Consider the following 15,156-nt stretch of genomic DNA (forward strand, 5'->3'; position numbering starts at 1 on the left):
AGCTCAAGGTATTAGGAAGGGACAAACATGAAGTTTGATCTCCCTCACCTTTAGCTCTTACCTTCTTTGGTTTCAGAGGTGACTTGGGCAGAAACATTTCAGTGGAAATTCTGGCTGTAAGCAGTGACTGATCTCAGGAAGCCTTTGAGATTTGAAATCCTCATCAAAAATGAAACACACTGCCTTGGTTTAACCCCAGCTGGCAGCTCAGCCCTGGGCAGTTGCTTGCTTACTCCCTTCCAAGGGGATGGGGGAAGAGAATCAGAAGAGTGGAAGGGAGAAAACTCCTGTGTTGAGATACTGACAGTTTAATAGGTGAAGAAGAGGCAGTGCACACAAGCAAAGCAAAACAAAGAATTATTCATTCCTGGCCATAGGCAGGTGTTCAACCTTGTCCAGGAAAACAGGAGTCCAAAACATGTAATAGAAACTGGGGAAGGCCAACACTGTCACTTATCCCTCCCATTCTTTTTCTTCCCCCAGCTTTATATCACTGAGCATGGTGCATTGATGTAACTTTTACTTATAAGTCTAAAATTAACTTAGAATATCTTGAATATCTCCACTTTGAAAATGTGAATTCCCTGGTTTTTGACACTCATCTTTCACAAAGGAGTTCTGAACATTTATTCTCCACTAAGCAGGAGCTCAAACAAAAACTTGGATTAAATGTTCAGAATCAATACATTTGCAACATCCTGCTCTGGCAACTAAATGTCTTTTGTATTATGTTTGGTTTTTTTCTAGTGATGTTTATCTGTCATCAAGAGACAGGCAAATACTGGACTGGCATTTTGCAAACCTAGAATTTGCTAATGCTACACCCCTATCTACACTTTCACTGAAGCACTGGGACCAGGTAGCTAAATAATGTATTAATTCAGCAATACACTGGGATTTAAGCTGTATTTATTGCATTTTCATGGAAGCTTATCAAAGTTAACTGTTTCTAAATACTTAAGTGCTATCTGATTCTATGCAGTTACTGGGCTCTTAAGTGGTTATTTGCTGATGAAATTCCAGACATCTTTTTATTAGTGCCAAAACAACCTCTAATAATACTGTGTGTGAAAGTTCCTGTATTTAGGACTTAACTCATAAACAGGAAAGATTTCAAATTTGTTTCACTTGCTGTTAGAGAACAAGTTTTTGAAAAAAATGTTACTGTTGTGTAGAGTTGCTGATTGATTGTTTTCTGTTGAATTATATGGGTACATTTTTATGCATTTCAGGATGATGACTTTGAATTCACAGGCAGTCACTTGACTGTGAGGAATGGATATTCCTGTGTGCCTGTAGCCTTGGCAGAAGGGTTGGATATTAAATTAAACACAGCAGTCCGACAGGTTCGCTACACAGCATCAGGTAGATGAAACCAACTCCCCTGGAAAACTGCTGAGAGAACAGGATCTCAGCAAACAGATTTCAGTGCTTCTGCAGATGTGAAAATTGATCTCATAAACAGTCTCTCAGTGCATGTTTTGGGTTAGATAAGCAGCCACATTTCTTACTGTGATTAATTGTGTAGGAAGCTGGGTTTTTTTGTTCGTTTCTGTGGATGATTTTTGTTCATTTCTGTGATTTTACTTAGTTCTTTTCAGTTGTTTCAGAATTTACTGATTCACAAATGCACATTTATTCTTCTGTTTCCTTCATCAATTGAAATGTTTGGAGTAAGTGGTCTTGGACTGCTTAAGACTTGGTGCCACAGGATTTGGTAACAGAAGTATAAATAAATGTAATATGGATTCAAACAAATGGAAGGAATAGGTCTTTTTGATCTTCAGATCACTGGGCTTGGGAAACTGCCAGCTGGAAGAGCAACTCCATGAGAGGCTCACTCTCTACTTGCTATTTATTTATGCATATATTTAAACATAATTTACTGGCCTTAAATGAACATTTGGTTTATGGGTGTTTTCAGATGCTGTGTAAATTAGTTTCTGGGATGTGCCTACAACTTAAGTAATTGTTAGTGTAGAGCTGTTTTCACAAACAAAATGTTTTCTGATGTGGATGTGTTTTTATGGTAGTTTCTTTAATTTTTAATCCAAAATTCTTTTCTCCTGGCCTACTAAATTACTGTTTTTCTCTCCATTTTCCAGGCTGTGAAGTGATAGCTGTAAATACCCGATCTACCAGCCAGACTTTTATTTACAAATGTGATGCTGTGCTGTGTACTCTGCCCTTGGGAGTGTTGAAGCAGCAGCCTCCAGCAGTGCAGTTTGTGCCACCTCTTCCTGAGTGGAAAACATCTGCAGTGCAGAGGATGGGATTTGGCAACCTTAACAAGGTGACTTGGGCATTGAGGGAGCTGCATGAATGGTGGATGAGAGGAAGTATTCTTTTTCTACTTCTGTTTTGCTAGATTTTGGTGCTAAAAGTTATCTGAAGAACTGTAAGAACCCCTTTTTTACTGCTCAGTTTCAGAAGTAGATTGATGCAGTGTGTCTGCAGTAGCTTCTTAACCAGAAAAGTTTTGAGAGCATAATCATAGAATCATAGAATCCTAGAATCCTAGGGGTTGGAAGGGACCTCAAAGATCATCTAGTCCAACCCCCCCTGCCAGAGCAGGGCCCCCTAGAGTACATCCCCTAGGAACGTGTCCAGGTGGGTTTTGAATGTCTCCAGTGAAGGAGACTCCACAACCCCCCTGGGCAGCCTGTTCCAGGGCTCTGTCACCCTTACAGTAAAAAAATTCTTTCTGATATTCAACTTGAACCTCCTATGCTCCAATTTACACCCATTACCCCTTGTCCTATCACTGGTCACCACTGAGAAAAGCCTAACTCCATCTCCCTGACACTCACCCCTTACATATTTGAAAACATTGATGAGGTCACCCCTCAGTCTCCTTTTCTCCAAACTAAAGAGACCCAGCTCCCTCAGCCTTTCCTCATAAGGGAGATGTTCCACTCCCTTAATCATCTCAGTAGCTCTGCGCTGGACTCTTTCAAGCACTTCCCTGTCCTTCTTGAACTGAGGGGCCCAGAACTGGACACAATACTCCAGGTGTGGCCTCACCAATGCAATAATAACTCATGGAAGGCAATAAGTGTTCTATGAATATGCATATTCACCAAATTTTCCTTTCTTGACCTTTCCAGGGGTAAACAAGGGAGTCTAATTGCCTCCCCCCTCTGTTTTTTTTTCCTGTGCTCTTCATAACTCTTTGATTCTTTTTGTTTCTAGGTTGTGTTGTGTTTTGATCGTGTCTTCTGGGATCCAAGTGTCAATTTGTTTGGTCATGTTGGCAGCACCACTGCAAGCAGAGGGGAACTTTTCCTGTTTTGGAACCTGTACAAAGGTAGCTTTGGTGCATGTTTCAGATTTAAGAGAGAACAGAGAATCACAGAAACAACTTTTTAAGATGCTGTTAGTATTCAAGTAGAGATATGATAAGAAGATAATATTTGTATTTAAATTTTGGAGGGCAAATGGAAGCAGAAAGCACCATTGGCTTCCAAGTAATTCTGTAGTAAATTAGGGCAGAACATGGACAAGTAGGAGTTTGCTAATGCTGAATTCCAGGCTATGTCTGTTGAATTGCATTGCTACCCATCTGCTTTAACACTTGCTAAAATTACATGTTTGGAAAGTATTGTGTCCCCATAAATTTAGCCTAGATGAGTGCTGGATCCCATTGGAGACTCCTGTGTCAAACAGGTGATATCCTGACTAAAGAAAAACTTTCCTCTGTCCTGCATGCTGTACTTGCTAATGCATGAATTTAATTTTTAATACATCAGTTCTCTTGATAATTTTAAATAATACCATAGCATACATTAATCATTTTTCTTTTGATAACTTGATCTGATGGTGGAAGACTTAGGACTCCTTTCCTTTGCTTTCTTCAGTTTTCAAGCTCATGATTTAGCTGCAGATCCGACTCTGTTCAACTCAAGCTTGTCTGATAAAAATGCTTGATTTCAGCAATTCAGTTGTGTTTTTCTCTCCTTCCCAATCCCTACCCAACCCCAGCCCCCATTTTGTTGGCCTTGGTAGCAGGAGAAGCAGCAGGGATCATGGAAAATATCAGTGATGATGTCATTGTGGGACGGTGCCTTGCCATCCTCAAAGGGATATTTGGTAGCAGTGCTGTGCCTCAGGTTAGTGCAGGCAGCATTTTTGGGTAACTCCTCTGCATTTCAGGATGTATGACAATTCTCAATATTGAGTTTTTGGTTTATGTTCCACCTTTTGGTTGTTTGTGGGGTTTTGGTTTATGGTTTGTTTTGTTTCTTTTGGGTTATTTGGGTTTTGGAGGTGAGAGGGTTTTTTTGTGTGTGGTTTTGGTTGGGTTTTGAGAAGATTTAGACTGAGTAAGACAGTAGCTTTTCTAGAGTGTCACATACACACCTTCTCTTTCCAGAGCATAAGATGTGTTTTGCAGACCATTCTCCAGCAGTAACTATAATCATTGAGCATTATCAGTCCTAGAAGCAGACACTGACTGAGAAACTTGCTGTTAATTTTGGCAAATGCAGCTATTTATAAGAGACTTCACTGAATAGAAAAATGAGTTAAAAGCAAATCAGTTCTATCCTGCTTCAAGCCAGAACAAGTAGGTTCTGGTAATATATTGAAAACAAGACCAAAGACACCAAAGACAAGTTATTTGCTTTGTGTTATCATGCAATAAAACTTGCATTTTCACAATGAGCATTTGCAGAAGGTCTTTTGTTCTTGCTGTTTTCATCTTTACTGTTCTAAACTAACTGTAGAACTTGCACTGTGTCAGCAACTCAAGTTTCTCTCTTGTCTCAGCCTAAGGAGACCGTGGTGTCCCGCTGGCGTGCTGACCCATGGGCCCGAGGATCATACTCCTATGTAGCAGCTGGATCTTCTGGAAATGACTATGATTTGATGGCTCAGCCAATCACTCCAGGACCAGCCATTCCAGGTGCTCCTCAGGTGAGAGATCTCTCCATTCTTTTTAGAAAAACCTCAATAACTTCAGATAATTTGCATTTTCTGATGAACGGTTAGAACCTTGTAAAATACTTAGTTTTCTGTCCATGATATCTTCCTTCTAGGTTTGATGTCATTTATAAGTTTTTCTTTGCTTTCTGTGCTGCAGTTCATGTTCCAGGATCAGAAAATATCATTTGTCTTAAACACATTTAACAGTTTGGCTTTAGAGCTGTAGATACAACATTCAAATGCTTTTTCGATATATGGCTGGAGACATTAAATCTCCCCTGTTTATCTGGTTCCAAAAGTACTGGTTTTCAAGCAGAGCTTTACTATCTTTGTATCAAAGCAAAGATGCTGGCAAATAATTGGAAAACATTACCTCATATTACTGTCATTACAAGTATGAAGCCCTCCTGTGAAATTAAATGCAAATATAAAGATTTTCTTGGTCGTTTGCAGGACGCGTTAAAATATTTTTAATACAGATGCTTTTCTGTGTGCCACCTTCGTGTGAGTGGAGACTGTGGTGTATTTAAAGAACTTTAAACACTCTTAAAGTATCTGAAAAACATGGCCAAGCCCTAACAGTGTTCTCTGTTCCCCCCAGCCTGTTCCTCGTCTGTTTTTTGCGGGAGAGCACACAATCCGCAACTACCCTGCGACTGTCCACGGGGCTTTGCTGAGTGGGCTGAGGGAAGCTGGTCGCATTGCAGACCAATTTCTTGGGGCCATGTACACTTTGCCTCGCCAGCCTACACCTGGGGTCCCCCCCCAGCAAGCTGCCACTATGTGAGAAAAGCAGAAGGTGTCAGAAGAGGAGCGAGGAGACCGCAGTGCTGCTGTTGTGGATGCTTTGGGATGAAGACACTCACATAGGAACAGTACCTGCTGCAAGGACTCAGCCATGAGTTACTGTATAGTACTTCTGCTAGAATGGCCTTAAAAAATCAGCCTTTGGCTTGGTATCCTCTTAGAAAATCTCTTGCAGCTATCTGAGGTGCACAGACACCTTTACTACCAAGCTGGTCAGGGACTTTTTGACCCTGCAGGTACTTTTTGAAAGTCAAGCTTATAGCTCGAGGGTTTTTTTAGGGTTTTTTCCTACCCATACATGTATTTGCAGTTTGGTAAGTGCACAAGGCCTTCTAGAAGCTGGTTACTACAAATAGTGTAGAATTTCTGTAAGCTTCAATGTTGTTTGGGGTTTTTTATACTTTTTGTTTTGAAGATTAATAGTTTTTCACCAAGTCTGTTCTTATCTGGCATTTGAGAAATGGGTGCAACTGTTTCCCCACCAGTAACAGCAAATCACATCTCTTCAGAATGGTTCACTGGTTGCTACACTATATGCATCCTGTTTAAGAAAAAAAGCTGGTATTAAGTAAGAATGTGCTGACCATATTATTTTATTAAATACTTTCAACAAAAGAAATAATCAGAATTGAATATTTGGAAGATAAAAAGCAGAAAATTTATTTGTATTTGTGTCTATAGAAATGGAATTGTCTAGACAGCAAGTTAGGTGAAGGACCTAATCTCTCTTGACTTCTTTGTACTGCACTCTGTACCTGTTGAGTTTATTTCTTTTAGCTTCATGAGATGATGCTGCAGCTGTCATTTCTAAGCTTCTGAAAATCTCTTTGGTTTGGTTGCTTTTCAAAATATTTTTCTTACAAATTCAGCACTCAGAGTATTCCTTTTGTTTCAGAGAACTCTTATTTAAACATTTAGGTCCCTTTCCCCCTCTCCTTCTTTCCCCATTTAGCATTAGACTTTTTCTATTTCTTTCAACTTTTGTTATGCTTCTCTTTCTACAGTTTCTTTGTCTCTCTTATGAATATAGATTCTGTTCACACTGTTTTTTATATTTTTCACTCTCTCTGACCCCATGTCTTTACACTGTCCAAACTTCCTTTTGGTTTTGAACCTGCTAGAGGACTGGTACCTCCTCCTCTTTAATGTTCATCTCTCTGCAGTTACATTGCCCACACTTCTTCTGAATGCACACAGAAATGTCACTGCAGCCCCTACTTGCTTAGACAGATTTATCATCTTTGGCCACAGACTCTCCATCTTCTAGCACTGTTTCTTCTGCTGTTTTCTTGTGTCTCTTCTCAGTAGCTGGAGATCATTCTTTCTCCTCACTATGTCTAATATCTCCTGTTTGCTTTCTCATTAGGTGTTGGTATCTATGAGGCAGTCCTGACAGTCTGTGAGAAGGGGAAGGCCTCTGATGTAGCAGGACTAATAAATGGTCTGTCTTGAGGTGTCAAGGACTAAATTTGAAGTGGCTGGACTGGGGGGACCCTCTGTCCCAAATCTCTGTCTGAATTAGTGCTCCCTTCCCCAAATCTGTGACTTTGTTCCTCCTTGATCTCTGTATCAAGAGGGTTATCCCTGAGCAGCACAACTCATTCTTGCTTTCCCTTCCAGACAAGACAGACTGCAGTGAGACAGGAGTTGGAAGTCCAACAGGGCATAGAGGAGGGGTGTCCAGGGGGTGACTGAGATCAAGCAGAGAGTAGTTTGAGATTTAATTCTACTTGACTTATGTTCAGGTAAAAGTCAGAACCACTACCCAGAGAAATCCTGTTCCATGATGAGAGGTGTGACAGGCCTTTAAAATCCACCAAGAGCTGATCCTGCCTTTTGGCTACTCTGACTTAAGATGGGAAAAGGATCTGGGAATTGGGGTGCTGTTTTCTGTAACCAGGCTTCCAACCTCTATAGGTCTCCATATTTGTGGGGTGGTTTGCTGTTGGGATTAGTGGTGGTGTTGTCTGTCACCATGAGGACTGTTACCCCACTTGGTCAAGCAGTGTCAGAAACTCAGAACAGCACTTCTGTCCCACTGAAAATCAAGTAGTTCTCAGCACAGCTAAATCATATCTTTTTCAGACAATATCAAGCCAGTTGTGCATCAGCCTATTAATGTTAAATTTGTTCTGAGACTTCAGCAGATTATTCAGCAGACCAATTCTGTCAGACAACACAGTAATTGGTCAGAGACAAAATTGCCAAACAAACTTCCTTGTGCACATTGTCGTTGGTTTTGACTGAGTGGGGACAATGCTTCACCTGACAATCAGACTGTCCTGTTTTCCCTTTTCAAAGAGTTACCTGAAAACTGGTGACCACTGTATTGAGAAGGTGGAGGTGGAGTTCTGGTAGTTCCTACCCATTTTGAAGGTGTGTGACGACTTGGTGGCTGTGGGCACATGAACAGGAATGTCAGGAGGAGACCAGGAGGCCCTGTGGCTTGATGTAGCCTGTTTGTTGCTTTCAGAGTGTTTGTTGGGAGATGAACACCATGATGCAGTCAGTCTGCACAAAGGGTGGCTTTTCTCTGTTCTCCAAATGCCTGTGTTTTTGTCAGGTGCTAGCATCTACTTTGCAATAAACTGCTGTTAGTTCAGAGTCTTTGTGTGCAGTCTTTGTGTGGAATTGAGAATATTTGCTGTGGTCTTGCCTATAGTGGAAATTAATTGCAAGGTATGGGTTCTCCCTGTTTTATCTTAGCAAGTGACAATCATAAACCTAGAGGAACAGCTGCACTAAGGTGCTTCAGTCTCTTTTTTTATTAGGAATCTTTTCATCTGACTACATCTCTTGATATTTATATTAATATATATATATATTACATACATTTACCTTATGTTCTGGGTGTTACCAGCATCAGCTGGATAAATACCCAAGAACCCCACAAGAAGTCACCCTTAGAAAGTCAGTGGAGAGTGAAAATCCCTTTGATTACCTGTACCTATTGATCATGCAGTGTGTCTTATCCAGAGAACAAATGGTTTTAAAATTAATTTCTTTAAGGTTTGCCAATATGTCTGCTAAAACCTGCTGCTTCTCTACAGAGTCACTTGTCCTGTATTAGCAAAGGTCCTACAGGGCTTGTGGAATCTGTCCCTTACTTCCAGGTGCTAATAGGCATCAAGCCAGCCTGGTGTTTAGAAATTCCTTGGAAAACATCAGTCACAGAGGCTGAGAAATACAATAAAATGTTCAATACAAATACTGACATCAGGAATGCAGCTGAGGTTTCAGGGTCCTGCACTCTGTGTGCACAGTGTCCTCACATTCTTACACAGCCACATAGATTCTGCTCACAGTAGCTGATCAAATTCTCAATCACACACTCCCTGACCTCAGTTGTTGTTGGTGCAGTTCTGTACCACCAGCTCCAGGACCTTTGCAGATGGTTTCTCTTTAACCACTTCCATATTCCAAACCCAGCTGCAGCTTTGCACTCACAGAAGCTTCTTTGGATATATCCAAAGGTGGATAAATCATCAAGGGGAGCTGCTCCAAAGCCAGATCAACTCGCAGCAGAGTGGCAAATCTTGGCAAATTTGTTTTTTCCTGTGGTTTCCTTGTGGTAGGGAAGCACCAAGGGAGTGGAGTGACAGGCCAGGAGCCAGCTGCCCTCCTGAGAGCTGCTGACAAGATCTGAGCATCATCAGAGCAAAGGTGGGAGATGTAAATGCAGTGTAAACCAACCCAGCCCGGGGACCATGAGCAGGCAAACCAAGTGGGACAGGGCAGTTTGTGCAGGAGAGTGCCCAGGGAGGGGCTGGGAATGTTGGTATCCACCTGGCAGCAAGCAGTGGCATCCCTCAGCTCTGCACCAGCCAGGGCTGACTCAGCTTTCCAGGCTGATCCCTCCTGGGAAATGGCAGCACCCAAGTGCCAGGCTGCAGAGAACCACCCTGTGGTACATGTGGAAGGTGTTGGCAGGGTGGAGACCCAGGGCAGATGTGGAAGCTGTGGACAAAAACTCAGATGTTTACAGAGCTCTGCTGCCCTTAGAAAGCCAGGCACAGCAGCATTTGAGATGTAGCTACAGCAATGCTCAAGTGGTAAAAAAAAAAACAAACCTCTTTAATAGTTGCTTATGAGCTGGGATAGAAAGGGGTCTCAGCCAAGGCAAAAGTCAGTTTCCTTAGGCAATTATTTAACAGAGGGAATGTTCATAAGACTTCACCTCTAGGGCTTAATGAGCTCTGCCCAGGGAGTAGCAGCTGAACTGAGAGCTATGAATGGCTCCTAAAATGTCAGACAGTACTAGTAGGTTAATTTAATGAGGTGTCTGGAAATGCATCCAGTTTTGCAGTCAATTAGGATAAACCAGATGTAAGGGAAAGGGCTTTGTCTAACACAGGGTGGTGCCCTTTACAAATCCAGGGACTTCTTTCCAAATGACAGGGGCTCATCCTGCATGTGACAGCTGCTACCTGTATCTGACCCTGCAAAAAGTCAGGAACTGTAAAGGAGACTTTGCCACCTGTACTGACATCTCTGTCCTCCAACTTCTTCCAGGAGATGGCAAATGGATCCTCTTGGTTCCATTACAATCTAAACTGGATGAGTGCAGGAAACCTAATGGAGGGCTGGCTCTGTAAAGGACCATCCTTCCTTCAACCTGCTCTCAGCAGTGCCAAGTCCAGGTCATCCAGGCTAAGTGTCCTTGCCTTAAACACAGCCTGGGCATGGATGTATAAAACCTGTCTGGATACAGGCAAAAAACCCAAGCACCAGGCAGTCAGACCCAGCACTAATGGAGCTGCCACCTCTGAGCAATGGACACTTTGCAGTGGTCCAGCCAGAGCTATAAACACCACATCACAACCAGGTAAAAAGAATTTTTTATTGGTTATATACTGTAGAGCTGACAGTGTCTGGAGTCAGGAGAGACATGCAGATAAAGTGTGTGTACATTTGGCATGCAGGCTAAGAGCACTGTGTAGCTGGGAGGAGGTGAGCACCATCTGTATCCACTGCATAGGCAGTGTGAGGAGGGAAGAGCTGCCTTCCCTCTACTATCATGCTGAGGCAGGGAGAGTTTTGAGAGGGTGATGATGGCTCTGTTGGCACAAAAGTTGCTTTAGGGATATAAGCAATACTGTAGCCCTGAAAAAATTTGCTTAACTTTACTCAAGATTTCTTGCATTATTTGTCTTCTAACTAAGCTGCCCCAGCCCGAATATATGTCTGCAAATACAAAAAAATAGATTTAGTATCTTAAAAATACATTCCATGCAGCCTAGAGGGCTGCTTCCCCAAGGCAGGAGTCTGCACTGCATGCTGGGATGAGCCTTTGGGTCCCTGGGTTAGTGACATCTGCACAAAATGGCTCCATGGTGGCCTCAGATCCAGAGCAATCCCCAGGAGCCTGGCCTTGAGCAGTGCTCTGGCCACTCCAGTGATGTGCAGTGGTGGCTAAAATGAGGTCAGCTGTATTACAGACAACACCAATGTAACTATTGCTTCAATCTGCAGCTATGGAATTGCTCAGGTGTCTCTAAAGCACCCAGGTGAGCCCCGTGCCTCCCGTCTCTTCCAGGAGGTACCATCTGAGCTGCAGTGTGACAGTGCACAGTGCTGGTGACTGCAGTGTCAGGATGTCACCCATCCATGCTACCCAGGCAGCTGGACTGGTGTTGCTCTGTGTGCTGCACTGCTGTGTCTGGACACAAAGGAAGCTGCTCCACGAAGCTGCAAGTTGCTGGCTCCTCAGGCTGGTGCCAGCCACTCTGGGGAAAACTGATGGCTTTCCAGCAGGGACCACATCTCTTGTTTCCTTGGGAGAAGTGAGCACTGACACGCTTCCTCTGTACAGCAAATACATTTACAACTTTGGAATTACCCGAGTTCTTGGTGAGGAGCAGCCTCGTGGCACCATCAGCCCCACTGAAAAGCCTATTTATATGCTAAAATTACAAATACTTCTTCAGCGATGGCAATATTTACACATATACTCTATTTTACAGCTCTTCAAAAAAAGTGTGCAATTAGAGTAAAACACATTGTGTTTCCTGAAGTCATTGCTATAAGTTTAATAATACAATCAGATCCTATTGCACTCATGATTGGAGGGCATGGCCCCTTCAATTTTAAGGAGGGTTTGCTTTCTCAGATTTAATCTTGGTCGGGGTAAAAAAACCACCCAGTGTCCAGTTACTGAGTGACATCTGTGGTCATTATGGGTAAGCAGGGAGTCTAGAGCAAGAGTCCAAGGGATGTGCTGTAAAATACTGAACCAATGACCGAGGCTTATGGAGAAAGTTGTCACCTGTAAGAAGCACCTGAAGAGAGCAGACAATGCCAGAAGAGCTGCACTGCTGGGTCAGCTCCTGCTGCTTGCTGTGAGCTGGCCAAGCAACAGAGTGATGCCCTCCAGTAGGCTGTGGCTAAAGGTTTGGTTTTGTTTTTTTTTTTTCCCCCATGCACTTCAGACATGGGGCTGCATTCTTGGGGTGAGCTGTGGGGTTGAAAAGCTGAGGGCTAAGCCAGAGTTCTGTGAGCAGGTCCAGGGAAGGCTGTGTTACCCCAGCATGTTGTGTTGTAGGGATGCAAACCTTTCCTGGCCTGGGTTGAAAGGAGGAACTTGGAAGGAACTTGGAAGCACCGTGCTGAGCTGGATCCGTGACAAGAACGTAAGCAGGAGAGGGCTGGTGGATGTGAATGGGAACCCAAGTGTCCTGCAGCAGGACAGGGCTCATCAGGCTGGGAGGAAAAACCACACAGTCACTGCTCAAAGTGAGCTTGGTCTTCTTTGGTGTGCAGGTGGTGTCCAGCTGGGTGTAAAACTGAGCTGCAGATCCTGGGCAGCAGTGACACAGGGGGGGTGCCTGATGCTCTCTGAGACTGAACAGCAATGCCAGGCAGGTCATCAGCACCGAGTCCTCCATGGTGACTGAAGCTGGGTGTCTGTCACACAACTGAAAAGCTGCTTTGGGACTGCAGAAGGAGGTAAATAATTCCTGTGATGTCTGAAGAGGCAGATGGATGCCCAGACACTGCCAAGCTGGGAACTTGCTGGTTCAGCAATCAGGTCCTGGCGTTTGTGCCACTCACTGCAGAGCTGCACTGCCTTGGAGGGATTGGTTTTGCAGCAGCATCTCCCATGCAACGGATGGAAGAGGACCTGAGGCAGCAGGTTTGAAGGGAAATGTTCTCTTTAACATGAAAATAAGGGGCAAAAAGTCAGCATGCAGCATCCTGAGGCTGGCAGAGGCCAGCAAGCAAGCCAGCACTGCTGGGCAGGCTGCAGTTCTGCTCATCAGCAGTGGGAAGCTGCAGGATTACACAGGGAGGCAAAGCAAGCTTGTAATTATCTCAGAAATGGGTTTTTTCTGTGTGTGTGTGGAGGTGATCCTGCTATACAGTTAATCTCTGAGCAAAGGAGGGTGCTCAGAGTGGATACTGCAAGTTCACAGGCTCATTAAAAAAAAAAAATTGTGGTTTCAGATATGCACTGATTTTCAATACTCCCCTTTTAAACAGAGGGCAGCAGAAGGCATTTCAGATATCTGCATTTAACTTCAGAATTTCAGTTTCTTTCATTTTTAGTTTTGAGTTTCAGTTTAAATTTTTTTTTCCATTAAACTTGATGATCTATTTGTCCCATTCTCTCCAAGCACTGCCATATCATGAAATGGTAAGAGAGAGCAGTTGATATAATTTATTTTAATATAATTTAATTTTAAGATTATTAGAACTTCCACTTAGTACTAATTTAAAAGCATTATCTTTTTGTCTTGTTATGCAACTTGACACTTACAGATGTAATGAAATATAAAAGAATTAAATGAAAGATTAAAAATAGAAATTTGGCAAAACATCTAAAAATTGTAGAAAGAAACACGTTTTTTCAAAAATAATTTTTCCCTTCCTCCGAAGAATATTTTTTTAAAAAAAAAAACATGTAATTGAAACAGTTTCCTTTTCATATAAAAGTTTTCATATATATTTTCCAACCAGCTCTTTTTTTTTTTTTTTTTTTTTTTCCTTTTTTTTTTTTTTTTCTTTTTTTGATTCATTTGCCTCTCAGAATTGAGGCATGTAATTCCAGGGGGCAGGGAGGAGATACAGCATCTGGGTGTCCACTGCTGTGGTAGCTGCTCATCTGGAAGGTGAGATGTGGGGATGAGTGTGGGTGCAGCTCAGGTATGGGAGCTGCTGGGTTCCAGCTGTTCACACAGCACCTTTAAAACACGTAAGGGACATTTTCTCTTCTGCAGCATTGTCCTTGTTCCTCCACAGATTGTGATGGCTGTTTCCAGCAGGTGGAAAAAAGCACTGGCAGCAGTCAGGGGGTTTTGTGTAGAGGAAAACAGGGGGCCAGCCCTGCATCCAGCTTGGGGGACATAAAGAAGAACTGGTGGCTCTCCAGTGGGTGGCAGATGCAAACATCTTGCTCAGGGCAGATGTTGCTCCAACACCTCTTGGAGCACCTCTTGGAGCTGCAGGGGCTGCAGAGCTTCCTGCAACAACAGTGATGCCACCTGCACTGACAGGGAAATACACCCAGGTATTTGAAGCAATCTCTGATGATACCTGGGTCCCAGACAGGGGGTTCAGAAGAGGAGCAAAGACCAAGGCTGACTTTGTAGCCAATATGGAGTTCAGCTCAGAGTCCAACCCTGCTCTCTCCATCTTTGTTTTCAAAGGAACAAAGACATCCAAAAATCACCCCAGCCTAAATAAGGAATAAGTTTCATTGCTGTGTGAACTGCTGTGGGTTTGGTTCAGAGGATGATTTCTTGGTGCAAGGTTTCAGCTGTGATGAGTAGGTCATGAGAAGCTTCTTGCAGAGACTGACAGCAACAGGGAAGGAACACAAGCCAAGAGGGCTGGAGAATGCAAACTTTCCCTAGGAACTGAAAGCTTTCAGTTGTGTAGCCATGTAAAACAACTGTCATGGATTGGTGAGCTGTAGTCAAAGGGATAAGGTCTGGAGAAGTCTGGCATCTTGTTTAAATGCAGGGAGTATCATTGTTCCAAGTGTTAAGCAGTCAAGATTTCCATACTGAGACAGAGCTATCATCCTGTGGAGATTAAGATTGCAGAACTGGAGGTGAGGAGTGGGAGTCCCCTGAGTGAAGTCTCTGCAGCTGCCTCTTCAGCAATGAAGAAAAAGGATTCACCGGTAAAGCTCCTGTACCTTAGCATTAAAAACTTGTTTCAGGTTAGCTGAAGCCTCTGGAGTGGTTACACAGAGCTGTGACACCCAGGTGCTTGGCACTATCCTGCCTCTTGCTCCACCTTGCAGCACGTTCATTGGGAACAGAACTCATCTCCGAGATGTTGTCCAGCAGGCACGGGAAGCACCCTGTAAAGAGACAACCCCACAGCATCACAGACTGGCCAGGACCTGCACCTGCCTCTGGCAGCATTTTTCCTTTGGGCAGGAGTGTCACGATTGTGCTCAGGCAGCCATCCCAAAGCCAT

General features: G+C 43.3%; 2 protein-coding genes across 4 annotated transcripts in view; one reads left to right on the forward strand and one right to left on the reverse strand.

The window, feature by feature from the left end:
- The window catches only part of KDM1A (lysine demethylase 1A), a 33,601-nt gene extending 25,267 nt beyond the window's left edge, over positions 1-8,334 (forward strand). For all 3 annotated transcript variants that reach the window (XM_071767494.1, XM_071767493.1, XM_071767495.1), the window contains 7 exons: positions 748-859; positions 1,233-1,365; positions 2,106-2,293; positions 3,193-3,307; positions 3,982-4,109; positions 4,768-4,914; positions 5,525-8,334. In XM_071767494.1, coding sequence (XP_071623595.1) covers positions 748-859; positions 1,233-1,365; positions 2,106-2,293; positions 3,193-3,307; positions 3,982-4,109; positions 4,768-4,914; positions 5,525-5,710 — 1,009 coding nt within the window. In that variant the 3' untranslated portion in view covers positions 5,711-8,334. The remainder of the gene's footprint in view (positions 1-747; positions 860-1,232; positions 1,366-2,105; positions 2,294-3,192; positions 3,308-3,981; positions 4,110-4,767; positions 4,915-5,524) is intronic.
- Positions 8,335-10,556: 2,222 nt separating this feature from the next.
- Positions 10,557-15,156, reverse strand: part of LUZP1 (leucine zipper protein 1) — a 34,767-nt gene continuing 30,167 nt past the window's right edge. Inside the window, exon 4 of the mRNA XM_071767486.1 lies at positions 10,557-15,037. Within this exon, the coding sequence (XP_071623587.1) occupies positions 14,999-15,037 (39 nt within the window). The 3' untranslated portion in view covers positions 10,557-14,998. The remainder of the gene's footprint in view (positions 15,038-15,156) is intronic.

The sequence above is a fragment of the Heliangelus exortis genome, chromosome 24 (genome assembly GCF_036169615.1).
Source record: "Heliangelus exortis chromosome 24, bHelExo1.hap1, whole genome shotgun sequence".
Lineage (NCBI taxonomy): Eukaryota > Metazoa > Chordata > Aves > Apodiformes > Trochilidae > Heliangelus > Heliangelus exortis.